This window comes from Arachis ipaensis, chromosome B2 (genome assembly GCF_059453495.1).
Source record: "Arachis ipaensis isolate K30076 ecotype BB chromosome B2, ASM5945349v1, whole genome shotgun sequence".
Taxonomy (NCBI): Eukaryota; Viridiplantae; Streptophyta; class Magnoliopsida; order Fabales; family Fabaceae; genus Arachis; species Arachis ipaensis.
Genome location: NC_142437.1, coordinates 124,043,714 through 124,060,463, shown reverse-complemented (window position 1 = coordinate 124,060,463; position 16,750 = coordinate 124,043,714). Strand labels below are relative to the sequence as shown.

Below are 16,750 nucleotides of genomic sequence, written 5' to 3'. Positions count from 1 at the left end.
GCGATTAGGTGGTGTAATGAGAACATATATCGCACACCCAAATATTCTTAAATGGGAGACATTTGGCTGCTGGCCAAAAGCTAATTGCATAGGAGAGAACTGATGGTAATTCGTGGGCCTCAAACGAATAAGTGCTGCGGCATGTAAAATAGCATGCCCCAAACCGAGGTTGGGAGATTTGTTCTCATAAGCAAGGGTCTAGCAATTAATTGGAGGCGCTTAATAAGTGATTCTGCTAACCCATTTTGTGTGTGAACATAAGCTACTTGATGTTCAACACTTATTCCATTAGCCATACAATAAGCATCAAAAGCTTGGGAAGTAAATTCACCAGCATTATCAAGGCGAATTGCTTTGATTGGATTTTCTGAAAATTGTGCTTTTAATCGAATAATTTGAGTCAGTAATCTCGCAAACGCCAGGTTGCGAGAAGATAATAAGCACACATATGACCATCTCGAAGATGCGTCTATCAGGACCATAAAATATCTAAAAGATCCACATGGTGGATGAATAGGTCCACATATATCACCTTGAATCCTTTCTAGGAATTTAGGGGACTCAAATCCAATCTTTACTGGTGATGGCCTTAAAATTAACTTCCCTTGAGAACATGCAGCACAACAAAATTCACTAGATTTAAGAATCTTCTGGTTCTTTAGTGAATGTCCATGAGAGTTTTCAATAATTCTCCTCATCATGGTTGTTCCCGGATGACCCAATCTATCATGCCAAGTTATGAATTCATTTGGGCTAGTAAACTTCTGGTTTACAATGGCATGTGATTCAATTGCACTAATCTTGGTATAATACAACCCAGATGAAAGTGAGGATAACTTTTATAATATAACCTTTTTATTTAAATCATGAGTTGTGATACATAAATACTCATGATTTTTCTCATTCATTGTTTCAATATGATATCCATTTCGGCGAATATCTTTGAAACTCAACAAGTTCCTCAGAGACTTGGTAGATAATAGTGCATTATTTATTATAATTTTTTTTCCTCCAGGAAACAAAATTATAACTCTTCCGGAGCCTTCTATCACATTGCCTGAGCCAATAATAGTATTAACATATTCTTCTTTTGGCACAAGATGAGTAAAATATATATCACTTTTAAGAATAGTGTGCGAACTTGCACTATCCGCAAGGCAAATATCTTCAGAATATATCCTTGCCATTTTTCTTCAAAAACAAATAATAATTATAAAATGAGTAGAGGTACATGCACAGTCAAATTATTCACATGAATACTTAACAAACACATACACATATCAAACTATTCTATCATTGATCAAATAGCCAATATTTCCTTCAGAATCCTTAAAGAAATTAGATACATCATAATGAGTGGTGGAATTTTCATCATTTGAAACAAAATTTTTTTCCTTTCCTTTGTCATCCTTTTTCAAGGATGCTTGATAAAGATCAACTAGGTGCCTTTGGGTACGACAGGTACGTGACCAATGGCCCTTTCCACCACAACGGAAGCATTTATCCTCAATTGATATACTTTACCCATTGTTTCTTTATTTATCCCACTTCTGATGAGATCCTTTCTTGTGAATCTAATTCTTCTTCCTTCCATAATTTTTCTTATTATCAAAATCTTGTCATTTACCTCTTTTGGGGTTATGATTTTGCCGCATTTGCTTTAGGAAATGGGGCGGCGCCAACTGGGCGCGCTTCATGATTTCTTAAAAGCAATTCATTGTCGCGTTCAACAACAAGAAGACAAGAAATTAACTCAAAATATTTTTTAAACCATTTTTCTCGATACTGCTGCTGCAGGAGCACATTCGAGACATGGAAGGTTGAGAAAGTTTTCTCTAACATATCGGAATTGAGGAAGTATCACCGTCTTTTGATGATTATACCTTTTTTCAAGGTCTTTTCACAGATCTGCAGGATCTTTTAATATGGGATATTCATTTTTCAATCATACGTCAAGATGACGACGAAGGAAAATTATGGCTTTGGCTATATCTTTTTGGGATGTATTATTTTCAGCCTTAATGGTATCTCCAAGATCCATTGAATCAAGATGGATTTTAACATCTAGTATCCATGATAAATAATTATTTTCAGATATATTAAGAGCATTAAATTCAAGATGAAAGAGCTTCAACATAATAAAAATTTGTTACCTGGAGTCTTCCTAAAATTTCGTTAGAACTTCGTGCTGATAACGTGTTATAAAATAACTAAATAAATAAGGAAGAAGTAACAAATAAAATATGGAAATATAATTAGATAACCCAAGTAGTAATATTTACTATAATTACTATCTCAATATAATAGAGATGATTAATATATTTACTAATATTATATATAAAAAAATAAGAGAGGAGTACTTAAAATACTTGTAAGAAGAGAGAATATAAGAGAGAGAGAACGTTGTTATTATTGATTGTATTTTTCTTAGAAGCAAAGGCCTCTATTTATACATGAATGGGGGATATAATTTCAACGTTCATTTAATATTATTCCTTCTTGAGAAAATAAGTTTCACATGGGAATGGGCATCTACGTCCCATTCTTATCACAACACAAAAGGCTACACTCTCTAATTTATCTCTCTCATTAACTTACTTGACAGAATTAACACTGTATTCTAGGGATGTTTAAGATCTGACGCCATTCGAAGTTCGGACTAAACCCAAAACATATTTTGTTGGATTTAGACTTATTATTTTTATTTGGTGTTACTTTTGAGTCAAATTTAGGTTATGTTTCGAGTTACCTAACTCGGTCCAAAATTATTTTTTATAATAAAAATATATATATTTTAAAGTGAAAGTATTAATATCATATTATACTTTTATATTTTAATTAATATGTTTTATATTATATGGTATTGCTTTTGTATTAAAATAATTTATTTTGGTATAAATATAATATAATATTTGTTAAATTTATTTTTAAAAAAAATAAAATTTTATTACCTTAATATATAAAATCGATAAATTTATATATACTAATTTTATCTCGACTCGACTCGGTTTAACTTGATTTATTTTGAATCATTTCGATTTTAATAAAAATAGACCTATTAACCTTTTATAGTCTGATCCGAAATCTAACTAAACCTGGCCCGCCCATAAACGCTCCCTTCTTTTGGGCTCATTCTCATATGGTCCACTTCCAGTATCAGCTGCAAGTCAGCGGCAGACCTTTAAATAGAGCTCAGATTCCGATGTATTAGTCCTTTGCAACGGATTAGTCCTTGACCTGTGCAGTTAGGAAATACCGTCGAAAAAAATTCATTGCTAGGGTTTGTCCCCTTTTCTGGCTGAGATGGAAGGGATGGTGGCGGAGAAGAATCAACGATACCTTATGGTGCGAATGCGTAGAAGGATCTGCGGCATCGACCCCATGAAACTGATAACACCCGAGAAGGACGGGGAGGAGGCTGTGGATTGGAAAAATCTACCTCCGTTTCCCTTTGATTTCAGCGTGGATCTTCCACTGGGCCGCATGTTCGCTATCGAGTTGGATTCCAAGATTCATCTCGTTGGAGGTGTCAAATATTTGTCCGAAGCAGCTGCTTCTTATGATCGTGCTTCCGAGCCTTGCAAAAAAGTCTACGAACTAGACCTTGACAAGAAGGAGGTGAAGGAGTCGAATTCAATCTATGATTTTCCAGGGTTTATTAATACCAGATACTATATTCTTCACAAAATCGGAAGTGATTATTATTTGATAAAGATGTGTGGTATGGACCGTCTCATACCCGGGTCTGGTCCTCATAATTTTTGGGTTCTACGCTCTGGGACTAGGGTTTGGAAAGACTTACCTGATGCTCCTAGTGATCCTAACCCACCCTCAGATTCCATAGTTGATCACAGTTCATGGTTCGACTTCTATGGTAAGCTATACCTCCGAATCTGCTTCGAAGATGGAAGCGTTTTCGTCTACTCTTATGACACCCATAACTCACATTGGACAACGAGTGAGGGTGACAATAGTTTTACGCGTTCTTTTTGTGTCCCACTGTATGGCCAGCGTCGGTTCTTTCTTCCAAGAGTGCGTATTCCAGGTATCAGCTAATTTCCTGCATCTTCATGTTGTTTACTCCTGAGTATTGTTATTCGTATTGGTATTGATATTGTTACAGATTTGTTTGATCCTGGCAAATACCTGGCACTTTCATGCGAACACATTGGAGGAATATACAAGATATATGCTTTCCAGGTGGATGAATTTGGTGTCCTTATCTTCCAAAGGCTTGAAGGCTGCTTAGATAGAATGTCGTCCTTGTATTATGAGGAAACGCCTGTACTTGTTGATCTTGATGGCAAAGGCACGTTTGTTGTTATGGCACCTGGCTTTGCAAACGATCAAAAACAGGACCCAGTCCTCTGCGTATTGGTTCTTCAGGTGGCAATGAAGTTAGTCAACTATCCCTCTCGGGTCTTCCGTAGGTCTGTGAGGTCCCCATTGGAGTGTGAGTTCTTAGATTGGAAGGTCCTTAGCATGCACATGTACAGCATGAAGCTGGGCATCAATGAGTTGCCTGCTTTCTTTGTTTTCCCTGACATCCAGTGGGAAGAGAATGCCCAGGAGGTCGCGATGTGGGGAAAAAAGAAATGTAGGCGAATTTGAATTTCGAACATGCTTGCTTCAAAAAGGTAATGCTCGCCTCTGTTTTGTCATAGTTTTCTTAAAGCTGCTTTATTATTTATTGTTATCCCATATTGATTGGTTGGCTGTGAATGCTTTTGTGCTTGACTATTTTGTACTGTAATTCTGTTTGGCCAATACACATTAACACACATAATCGGCTGCTGTGAATAAGTTTGCCAATGCATGCCAATCTTGTTTCAATTCATGAGTTGATGAAGGTTCTTCCTGGTTATTTCATCTTTGATATTTTTTATTGCCATAGTTCCCACTCAAAAGCTTGCTGTTCACATGAGATCCTACCATCTTGTCGCCGTTTGAATTTGTTGAACTTGCAGCATCAAGGACTGAAATCTCAATTATTAAACCAAGTAGGATGTGTAACAAACCATGACAACTGACAAGGACAACTATGCTAGTTTTCTTGAAATCTCTAGTCTAGCTTGGATAGTTCTGATGTCAACAAAGTAGGGACTCTTTGATTATTCCTATGTTTCAAACTTCTGCCTTGTTCCGATCCAGTGGGAAGGAGCAGCATTTGTTGCGTACATCTCTCTATAGTTCCTTTTATTATTAGCGATTTTCTATTCCTTTTCCCAGCAAAGTATATATATCAGTATCTTTTTAATTTTTATTTTGCTACTTTTAGGTAACGAGTTGCTTATACAACAACAACAACAACAACAAAGCCTTGTCCCACTAAGTGGGGTCGGCTACATGAATCAAACGACGCCATTGTGCTCTGTCATGTATCATGTCTATAGAAAGACCGTTTACATGTAGATCTCGTTTGACCACCTCATGGATGGTCTTCTTAGGTCTTCCTCTGCCTTTCGCCCTTTGTCCATCTTCCATCTCATCCACCCTCCTGACTGGATGTTCTATCGGTCTTCTTCCCACATGTCCAAACCACCTGAGACGCGATTCAACCATCTTTTCCACAATGGGTGCTACTCCAACTTTCTCCCTTATATCTTCATTCCTTATTTTATCCAATCGCGTATGACCACTCATCCATCTCAACATCTTCATCTCAGCCACACTCAACTTATGTTCGTGCTCCCCTTTAGCCGCCCAACACTCCGTACCATACAGCATAGCCGGTCTTATAGCGGTGCGATAGAATTTACCTTTAAGTTTTAAAGGCACTTTTTTGTCGCATATAAAACCAGATGCGCTCCGCCATTTTGACCAACCTGCTTATTGTATTATATTGTTGTACCCAATTTGCCGATTTCTGACTTGTGTTTTCTTATTTAGTATCTCTTTTATTCTCAAACTTATTTTAAGATGCTTTCCCCTTTAAATTTTATTATGCCTATTTGGAATGTGATATCATAATACTCATCCTTTGTTTGTTTCTGAATCACGCATTATGCAGAAATTAATCTTTTTTCTTTTCTAAATAAAATTTTTTGGAGGGTTTAAAATATGTAGCACATCAAAAGGCAAAACCTGTTCAAACAATGCATGTAGAAGTTCATTTACTCTATAGTATATTATCAAAGAAAGACTAGATAGAAGACGACCTAAAATGACTTTATACGAGCTTGTTCAATCTTGAATGAGATTTATACAGTGTAATGACATTGTTGTACTTAAATGGTAAACTGATGAAATAATTCCAGTGAAATTAAGTGTTTTATTAATATAAATTATAGAGTTTAATTTTGATACAGTGTACGGTGTTTTAGACAGTCATTTGTTTTTTTAGATGACTATTTATGCGTCAAATATAGTTATTTTTACTGATGTGGTGTTATGTAATTGCATGTACATGTGAAATTATTTTACACCGTCCTAACAAAATCCAGTTTTAAACTATAAATTTTAAAAGAAATTGGTTAGTTTTTGTTGTGTGTGATTTTAGGAAATTTGTTTTTTGTTTTTGTTTTATTTTTAAGTTTAATTTTCTAATAATTATTTTATGGTAATTCTCAGTGATGATAATAATGTAAATGATAGAAGTGGAAGATTTTCATGTGGAATATAAACGCTTTTGACTTGGCTAATCAAATTATTTATCAAATACTGGTAATATAATAATTGTAAAAATTGTATCGGTACCACTACCATTATTAGTGAGGCGAAAAGCAATAATAAACACCATGACAATCATTTTTTTTCCCCTCAAACAACAATCAATTTCCTTCTGCCATGCTTATCAACATGAAAAATTCCAAGGTTTGATGAATCTAGAGTAACTTATAGTTTAAGCACATTTAATTAACTTTCCACAGTTTGTGACTGTGCCTGTGCAATCTCAGCTTGTCGATTAAGTTTATTGGATATGGTCATCTCTCTTAACGAAAGCACCAAATATTAGCTTAAGAATATATGAGGAAAAAGATGAAATTTGAAATTACAATCAATAATACAGAAAATTATAAATGTTCTTATTCGAGTGGGGAATCCACTTCAGAGAAGAATACTCAAAATTTCTCTAACTAACTGCAAAAGACTACACTCTTCAATTTATCTCCCCCTGTCACTAAGTTGATAGAACTAATTATTTCTTGTGAAGCACTTTATTCTCGGGGGGTTCAAGACCCTCAAAATTCTATCCAAATCTAAGGCATATTTTATTAGGTTTAGGCTTATTATTTTTGTCTGGTGTTACTTTCGGGTTGAATTTGGATTATATTTCGAATTACTCAGCTTGGTTAAAAGTTATTTTTTATAATAAAAATTTATATTTTAGGTAAAAGTATTGATGTTATATTATACTTTTATATTTTAATTACTATTTTTTATATTATACAGAACTACTTTTGTATTAAAATAATTTATTTTAGTATAAATATGATATAATCTTTGTTAAATTTAATTTTTAAAAATAAAATTTTATTAGATTAATATATAAAATTTATAAATTTGTATATACTAATTTTACATCGAATTGTCCGAGGTTAACTCTATTTATTTCGAATTATTTCGGTTCTAGTAAAAATAGATCCGTTGAACTTTAGAGGGTCGAGTCCAGAATCTAATTAAACCCAGCCTGTCCGTGAACACCCCTATTTCATGATAGGGGTGTGCATGGCCTGACCCGGTCTGAAGACCCGGTCCAGTCCCGAACACTTTAGGGACTAATTTAGTGTGATTTCACCGGGTAAGGGTCTCAAAAATAGACTCGGTCATTATTTCGGGTCGGGTCGGGTCGGTGCCATGGCTCGGGTTGCCCGAACTCGATCCGGTGGCCCGGTCATCATATATAATTAATATTTTTTGTTATTAATGATAGATGATAGTTATTCTTATGTGGAATTTAAGTATTGTAAACCTTAATATTTTGTGTTATTAGTTATTATAAGACTATAAGTTAATGTTTTATGTTTAAAATGCATAAGATTTTATATTAATGCATAATATTGTGTTATTTGTATTGATTTAAGTATTTGGTGTTATTAGATAATATTAGTATTAATTATGGTTATGCTTTAATTTTAGAAAAGAGTTGGTTCTTGTTATATTTTTTTAAGTGAATTTTACCATGTCAAATAATAGTTGGAGTGTTGAAAATTTGGATATTTTCACATGCTAGTTTATAAGAAAATATCAAGATAATATAATATTAACGGCCCAGTTTTCATATAATCGTAGTCCAAACGTGTATAGGTTTCATCGCATTTAGAGCCGAATTCGAATCTAATAAATAGGTTCGGTATATATTTCGGGCTGGATCACATGAACCCAATGTCAATCGGCCCATGCCACTACGTAGTTATCTATCCACCAGGATTGATTTCCGTTCCAGTATCAGCTGCTTCAACAATTTCCTCATTGCCAGGGTTTATCCCCTTTTCTGGCTGAGATGGAAGGGATGGTGGCGGAGAAGAATCAACGATACCTTATGGTGCTAATGCGTACAAAGATCTGCGGCATCGACCTCATGAAACTGATAACACCCGAGAAGGAGGCTGTGGATTGCGAAAATCTACCTCCGTTACCCTTCGATTTCAGCATGGATCTTCCACTGGGCCGCACGTTCGCTTTGGAGTTGGATTCCAAGATTCATCTCGTTGGAGGTCTCAAATATATGTCCAGTTATGACTATTATTTTGATCATGCTTTCTATACTCCTTGCAATAAAGTCTACGAACTAGACCTTGACAAGAAGGAGTTAGAGGAGTCGAAATCAATCGATGATGCTCCAGAGTTATCTGTTTCCGGGTTCACTACTCTTCACAAAATCGGAAGTGATTATTATTTTATGATGATGTGTGGTCTCGGTGGTTTCATACCCGACAATGGTGATCAGAATTTTTGGGTTCTACGCTCTGGGACCAAAGTTTGGGAACACTTGCCTGATGCTCCTGATCTTCCTGATCTTCCTGATCTTCCTGGCTACCATTCCATAATTGTTCACAGTTCATGGTTCGACTTCTATGGTAAGCTATACATCCGACTCTGTTTGGAAGATGGAAGAGTTGTCGTCTTCTCTTATGACACCCATAACCTACATTGGACAACGAGTGTGGGTGACAATAGTTTTACGCGTTCTTTTTGTGTCCCACTGGCATCCGATGGCCAGCGTCGGTTCTTTCTTCCAAGGGTGCATATTCCAGGTATTCATAATTACTCTCCAAGTGTGTATTGCACATTATTTTCTTTGTCTTATTGAATTTATTTGAAATTTTCGCTCTTCATTGTAGTATTATCCATTCTGTTATTGATATTGTTACAGATTTGGTTGATCCTGGCAAATACCTGGCACTTTCATGCGAATGCATTGAAGGAAAAAAAGTGATATATGCATTCCAGGTGGATGAATTGGGTGTCCTTTTCTTCCAAAGGCTTGAAGGCTGCTTAGATAGAATGCCGTCCTTGTATGATGAGAAAACGCCTGTGCTTGTTGATCTTGATGGCAAAGGCACGTTTATTGTTATGTTACATGGCTATGCAAAGGAAGAAAAAGAGGACCCGGTCCTCTTTGTGTTGGTTCTTCAGGTTGTTGCAAAGAAGTTTGTCAACCATCCCTCCCGGGTCCTCCGTAGGTCTGTGAGGTCCCCAACGGAGTGTGAGTTCTTGGATTGGAAGGTACTTAGCATGCACATGTACAGAATGGAGGTCCCGAGTTGGGGAATAAGAGATGATTTGTTTGCTGTCTTTATTTTCCCTGACATCCAGTGGGAAGAAGAGAATGCCCAGGAGGGGAAAAAGAAATAGGCAAATTTGAATTTAGAACATGCTTGCTTCGAAAAGGTAATGCTTGCCTATGTTTTTCTCATCATTTTCTTATGTTTCTTAAAGCGGCTTTATTATTTATATTGATTGTTTGGCTGTGAAATGTGAATGCTTTTGTGCTTGACCATTTTGTACTGTAATTCTGTTTGCCCAATACACATTAACACACATAATCGACTGCTGTGAATAAGTTTGCCAATGCATGCCAATCTTGTTTCAATTCATGAGTTGATGAAGGTTCTTCCTGGTGATTTCATTGTTAGTTTGGAATATATGGAATATCATCTTTGATATTTTTTATTGTGATAGTTCCCACTCAAAGCTTGCTGTTCACATGAGGTCCTACCATCTTGTCGCCGTTTGAATTTGTTGAACTTGCAGCATCAAGCACTGAAACCTCAATTATTAAACCAAGTAGGATGTGTAACAAACCCTGACAAGGACAACTATGCTAGTTTTCTTGACATCTCTAGTCTAGCTTAGATAGTTCTGTTGTCAACAAAGTAGGGACTCTTTGATTATTCCTATGTTTCAAACTTCTGCCTTGTTTCGATCCAGTGGGAAGGAGCAGCATTTGTTGCATATATATCAGTATTAGCGATTTTCTATTCCTTTTCCCAGCAAAGCATATATATCAGTATTTTTTTTAATATTTATTTTGCTACTTTTTGGGTAACGAGTTGCTTATATTTTGGATTTTCTGTTATTTTAATTCTAAATCATTGTATTATATTGTTGTACCCAATTTGCCAGTTTCTAACTTCTGTTTTCTTATTTAGTATCTCTTTTATTCTCAAACTTACTTTAAGATGTTTTCCCCTTTAAATTTCATTATTCTTATTTGGAATGTGAAATCATAATAGTCATCCTTTGTTTGTTTCTGAATCACACATTATGCAGAAATTAATCTTTTTTCTTTTTTAAGAACAAATATTTGGAGGGATTAAAATATGTAGCACATCAAAAGGGAAAACCTGTTCAAACTGGTTTAGAATCCTATCCACCGTGATAATCTCCCCCTTCCCTTCCTCCCCTCCCTCCCCCCCCCCCCCCTCTTTTTTTTCTAGAATAGGAATACATTAACTTTTTCAAGTAGTTGGCTTCAAGTTTTAAATGTTCAAGTAGCTGGATTCTTTTTTGTTTTTTAAATTTTGCTTCTACGATCTTTGTTCAGGAAGGTAAATATTCAGTTGTCACTGATAGGTGCCAGAAGTTCAGTGATGTATGCTGAAGTAATGCAATTTCTTGCCAACTTTGCTGATGAATTTCTAGTTCATGGTGTTGATGTTGAAGGGAAAAAGTAAGTTACGATTGTCCGATTCAATATTGTAAACTCCAACTTAAAGGGCCAGCATTTAATATGCAAATGAGATAAACAGAACTCCGTGTCACGCATTGAAATACAGCTGATAATATATGATTCTCATGGCAGGCTGGGAATTGATGAAGAGCTAGTGGCTTTGCTTGGCAAGCATTCACCGGTTGGTAACTTTCTTAAGCTGCCTTGACTTTATCTTTGCCTATTGAAGTCTTAGCTTGCATTAAGGTTTTTCAGTCGTCTGAATTATAACCATAAATAAAGGATTTGTGTGTGCTAGCGTGTGCGTGCGCGTTTTTATCTTGAATTCTGACAAACATATAACAATTTTATGTCTTAATTCTTAAATCAGATTTCCATAATCAGATTCCTGTTACATATGCTGGGGGTGTGACTGTAATGGACTATTTAGAGAGGATAAAGATGGCGGGGATGGAGCGCGTGGATGTCACCGTGGGAAGTGCATTGGACATTTTTGGGGGAAACATGGTTTATAAAGATGTTGTAGCTTGGCATCCCCAGCAACAAGCCTCCATAGTTTAATTACATTATGATTTGAGACTTGTTTTAAGTTGTAGGGTCTGGTGAACTTGGACTTTTTGAAATTGTTTCTCTCGTGTTTGTAACCTTCTATTTGGTGATGTTTTTTAACTTTTTTTTTCTCATGATTGTAGCATTTGCTCATGAGACATTAGTTACTTAGATTCCCTTATATGATCATAATTTCCCACAATAGTTGTTTGCATTTTGATGATGTGTTGAATGAGATTTACGCATATATGTGTTAAATGGTAAACTGATGATATAATTCTAGTGAAATTAAGTGTTTTCTTATTAATATAAATTATAAATTCAAAAAGAAAAAGGTTAGTTCTTGTTTGGTGTGATTTTAGGAGATTTGTTTTAGTTTTTTTTTTTTAAAAGAAAATTTCAATTTTCTAATAATTATCTTATGGTAGTAGTTAGTGGTGATAATAATGTAAATGATAGAAGTGGAATACTCTCTTGTGGATTATGAACGCTTTTGACTTGGCTAATCAAATTATTTATCAAATGCTGGTAATATAATAATTGTAAAAATTGTGTTGGTACCACTACCATTATTAGTGAGGTGAAAAGCAATAATAAACACCATGACAATCATTTTTTTTCCCTCAAACATGCTTATCATGCTGAAAATTTCCAAGGGTTTGATGAATCTAGAGCAACTTTAGTTCAAGCAATGTTAATTAAATTTTTATAGTTTTACTATTTCTAAATAAGATTTTACATTGAATAAATTCTTGCAATCTAGAGTTTTCAATTCAAATTTTTTTTTTGTTAGATCAAATAAAATTTCACATTTAAACTTATAAATTTGGATAAAAGAAAAAAGTTGGATAGTACATCGTGTCAATGATTTTGTTAAAAAATTTTATCTAGGATTTGATTAATTCTCTTATTATATATAGGGAAAAATTAATTCTAAAATTGGATTAAACTACTCTACTCTTCTTATTTCTAAGAAAATTGTATTTGTATTATTTAAATTTTATAATTAAATTCATTTCCACCAACTTTTACAGAATGTCAAACACAATTAACAGAACTTGACAAACAAAATTATCTTTTTTGATGCATTGGTAAATATAATTATTTCTATTCTATTAAAATTCAAACATAAGAAAACTAAGAAAAGGAAAGAAACCTTATTGAAGACCTACATAACATATATAGAAATTTCCTTTGTATTCATGCAAATTTAATACTTTATATTTAGACATACACTTATGATAATAAAAATTACATGGGTATTTTCTCAAAAAAAAAAAAAATTTGAAGTAACCCAATAAAATATTACCTAGTGAATAATGTCTAACTACAAAGTATAAAATTATATATATTCTTATAATAAGATCATAACTTTCCAAATTATTAACATAATTCGGGTATGCTTTCTAAGCATGGTTTCCACCCTATAGAACCATCATTATTATTATTATCATCATCAAATTCTTCATCATTACTATTTTCACCATGATCCACCAAAGATAATAATTCATCAACCGAAATAATCTCTCCCTTTTGCATCATCATATCATGAAGTTGTTGCTTACTTATAACAATTTTGATCCTAACCACTCCATTATTATTATTATTATCATCATCATTAGTATTAATATTTTCCTTTGCACCTTTTCCTTCCACTACTACTTCTTGTTCAGCAAATCTCACCTTCTTCTTCTTCTTGCTACTAGACTTCGGCGACGGCGACAGCGACGGCGAGATAGGCACAAGGTAGAATATCTGACCTTTGAGAAGTTTGGTATTAGGGTGAAGATGATGAATGGGTTGTAGTGAATTGGATATTGCATGATAGCCTGAAAATTGTGCTAGAACTTGGTGCACCTTAATGGGAGCTTTGTACTCTAGAATTTTCCCATCACTCTTCATTACTCTTACCATATTGTTCTCATGACAATGAAGAACTAAGCAATTTCCCATAGCTTTATAAATCTTTGGTGAACTTAGCTAATAAAATCTTAGTATATAGTAATATATATGGAGCTTATTATAAGAGTTAGAACAAGTTTTGAGAAATATATGAATGAAAAAGTAGTGGGAGGAGGCTTCTATGGAGCATCTATTTAAACGTAATGGTTGTGAATAATGCCCCCAAAATGTTACCAATATTACACAATATGCCTATTTTGTCCTTTTATGGTAGTTAGCAAAATATATAATATCCATCATCATTATTATTATTATTATTATTATTATTATTATTAAGTTTAATTACTCTATTGGTCCTATAATTTCGTAAAATTTTTAATTAGATCCATATACTTTTTTTCTTTTTAATTGGGTTCTTGCACTATTTTTTTTTTCAAATTAAGTCCCTCTTAGTAGTAATTAGCTTAATTTTATAGGGACCTAACTGAAAAAAAAAAAAAGAATTGGTATAGGAACCTAAATAAAAAAAAAAAAGTGTAGAGACCAATTAAAAAAAATTGATGCAAGGACTCAATTAAAAGGAAAAAAAAGTATAGAGACCTAATTGAAAATTTTACAAAACTATAGAGACCAAGAGAATAATTAAACCTTATTATTATTATTATTATTATTATTATTATTATTATTATTATTATTATTATTATTATTAATAAAGTAAGTGTGTGTGTGTGTAGTTTTTACTAAAAGATCTTATTCATGGCATATTTTTATAATTAAGTTCGTTTTTTTTTAAACTATAGATGATTTGAATAGCATATATATAAGTCTTTAAGTTGTTTAATTGTTAGAGCTTAAATTTTTACTTGCATTTTTTTTAAAACATTTGTCAAGTTTTTTGAGCTTTAATTGAGAATATATTTTAATTTTAATTTTCTTTTCTCTCAATTATTATTTTAGATTGAGACATCTTAGACATTTATTGAAATATGTTCTACAAATAAAGTAGTATGAATGACCATTATTCTATGTTTTATAATTAAATAATATAGAGTACTTTTGTAAATGAATTTTTACCCAATAATTACCCTCTAGATTATTCTCCTCCATATAGCTTTGCCACTGAGATTTGAGAAGAGTTAAAACATCATGCACTTTTGAGTTTTAAACAATTTAAAATATTTCGAAGTTACAATTTTAAATGAATTAATAAATTTTATAAAATTTGTAACGGGTGAAAAATTTTATGATTTAAAGCTTGTTACGATTTTATATTTTATGTATTTAATTTACATTTTTTATTTTTGGTAAAATCTCAATTTCTCTAAGTTCATAAATGAGTGATGGTTGGGTACTTGGGTTTTGGGAGTGAGTCAACTCGTTGAGTTGAGTCAATGACTCGGTGACTCATCATGTCCAAAGGTGGTTGTGGAGCTAGCAGTGGATTATTACCGAAATGGTCCAAGGTGGGCCCACTATGACACTGAAAGATTATACCCAACAAGACCGTGTTGGAAGGATCAAGTAGGCCCACTAAAAGCCCACGTGCTTGACTATTTTTTTAGGGAATTTTTTTTATTTTTCAGTGATTAAAAAAAAGAAAAACTTAGATTTTGTTCCTTCTTATTCGCCAATTACCATTATTTTTATGATTTAATTTGATAAAATAGTAAAACAGGTTGCTTGTTTATTGATAAATATTAGTAAAAATGATTGATAAATCCCATGCCACATTGACTATTTGCTAGTATCCTTGTGTTTCTTATGATGTTTGTGTTACATCAAAATATAACCAATGCACTAAAAAAATGTTTAATTTTGGTTGGCCACTAATGGTAAGCATGTCACAACTTGTCCTCCTCCTCCTATCTTCTCTTTTTTTGTGTACCAATGACTTATTTTTGAATCATAATTGTTAGATATATATATATATATATATATATATATATATATATATATATATATAATGCAAAAAATTTTATACACTTATTTAATTAAATTCATATATTTAAATAATTTTTAAAAAAATAAACTTAAAAATTTATTATTTTTGCTGCTATGATAATATATAACTAGTTATTTATGTAAAATCGACTTTATATATATATATATATATATATGACAACAAAATGAGAAAAACACACTTTTAATGTCAGTACTTGAAAACATGTAAATTCATGTTAGAGAATTCAAAGTTTGAACACAAAAAAAGTTATATTGCGGCTATTGATGTGCATATTCACTCTTTATTTGTTTAGATAGTAACAAATCATCATTCAGCATATTGATCATTTCTTTCTTTTTTATTTTTTATTTCTTTGGGATTTGGAATGGAACTAAATCCTTAACGTCATCACTCGGGTGTGATACATTAGGGTCTTTGTTGAGGGAGATTAAGATTAAAAGATAGAAAATAAAAGATAAAAATTAAGAGATTGAAATTAAATTAAGTTTTTTTGTATTATATTTAAAATAAAATGTATAAAATTATATTATATTTTAGTGTTTTATTTAATTTGAAATAAATATAAAGATAAAATAAGAATATTTATTAAAATATTTTAATTATAAAAAAAATATTATTAAAATTTTAATTTTAATCTAAAAAAAATACAGTTTTTTGTGTTTCTATTTTTTGGAAGTATGAAAAGAACTAAAATTTTATGGTTTGAGACTAAAATTTTATTTTTTAAATTTTTGACTACCAAACATAATATTAAATTCCAGTATTTTAATGTTAATTTTATTTCTAAAAACAAACACTACCTAATATTCTTTTAAGCTTAATTACGATGTGTTTTTAGGTTAGTTTATTGAGTGCTTAATTACACAAATATTTTCATATCATTGAATAAAGTAATCCTAATTCTCAATTTTGTGGATTATGAGTCTATATATATATTCTTTATTATCAACTATATACTGATCACTTTTAATTTTTTAAATATAAAATTAATCATTGTCGAACTTATTAATACTGGTGGTTATAATATATGCCATTTTAACTGCTATATTGGCACATGTATTAAGGAATTCAAAATAGATAGTTGATTATAAAAAATATTTATCAAAATATTCACATACATTATTTTTCAATAACTTATTTATTGTATTAATATTTTTATTGTATATTGTGCATAGTTAGAATCATATGAAGAATAATATCACCTTAAAAAATTTATTAAT

At 32.4% G+C, this 16,750-nt stretch overlaps 3 protein-coding genes across 13 annotated transcripts; 2 read left to right on the top strand and 1 right to left on the bottom strand.

The window, feature by feature from the left end:
* The first annotated feature begins 3,148 nt into the window (after window positions 1-3,148).
* LOC107626389 (uncharacterized) lies at window positions 3,149-11,879 on the top strand. Of its 11 annotated transcripts, none has more exons than XM_088504290.1 (6): window positions 4,124-4,637; window positions 8,248-9,197; window positions 9,317-9,834; window positions 10,991-11,116; window positions 11,249-11,297; window positions 11,487-11,879. In XM_088504290.1, the coding sequence occupies exons 2-3, from the start codon at window positions 8,444-8,446 to the stop codon at window positions 9,796-9,798; spliced, it is 1,236 nt and encodes a 411-aa protein (XP_088360416.1). In that variant the 5' UTR covers window positions 4,124-4,637; window positions 8,248-8,443; the 3' UTR covers window positions 9,799-9,834; window positions 10,991-11,116; window positions 11,249-11,297; window positions 11,487-11,879. The 11 variants fall into 11 exon arrangements, with proteins under 11 accessions (XP_088360422.1, XP_088360419.1, XP_088360423.1 ...); XM_088504291.1 differs by having other exon boundaries at window positions 4,498-4,637; window positions 8,420-9,197; XM_088504289.1 differs by lacking the exon at window positions 4,124-4,637 and having other exon boundaries at window positions 7,216-9,197.
* On the top strand, window positions 9,818-11,677 carry LOC148575496 (1-(5-phosphoribosyl)-5-[(5-phosphoribosylamino)methylideneamino] imidazole-4-carboxamide isomerase HISN3, chloroplastic-like). Its single transcript, XM_088506258.1, has 4 exons — window positions 9,818-9,834; window positions 10,991-11,116; window positions 11,249-11,301; window positions 11,487-11,677. The coding sequence occupies exons 1-4, from the start codon at window positions 9,818-9,820 to the stop codon at window positions 11,675-11,677; spliced, it is 387 nt and encodes a 128-aa protein (XP_088362384.1).
* A 1,067-nt stretch (window positions 11,880-12,946) lies between the features above and the next one.
* On the bottom strand, window positions 12,947-13,709 carry LOC107626392 (uncharacterized). The gene has a single exon (XM_016329265.3). It carries the CDS (start codon window positions 13,616-13,618, stop codon window positions 13,049-13,051), a length of 570 nt encoding a protein of 189 aa, XP_016184751.1. The 5' UTR covers window positions 13,619-13,709; the 3' UTR covers window positions 12,947-13,048.
* Window positions 13,710-16,750: the final 3,041 nt, after the last annotated feature.

Bases quoted from the DNA above. Each gene is read 5' to 3' on its own strand.
- LOC107626389 (XM_088504290.1), top strand. From the start codon at position 8,444: ATGGAAGGGATGGTGGCGGAGAAGAATCAACGATACCTTATGGTGCTA. The intron at 9,198-9,316 runs GTATTCATAATT...ATATTGTTACAG, and splicing joins TCCAAGGGTGCATATTCCAG to ATTTGGTTGATCCTGGCAAA.
- LOC148575496 (XM_088506258.1), top strand. The intron at 11,117-11,248 runs GTAAGTTACGAT...TTCTCATGGCAG, and splicing joins GTTGATGTTGAAGGGAAAAA to GCTGGGAATTGATGAAGAGC. The intron at 11,302-11,486 runs GTAACTTTCTTA...TTCTTAAATCAG, and splicing joins TGGCAAGCATTCACCGGTTG to ATTTCCATAATCAGATTCCT.
- LOC107626392 (XM_016329265.3), bottom strand. From the start codon at position 13,618: ATGGGAAATTGCTTAGTTCTTCATTGTCATGAGAACAATATGGTAAGA.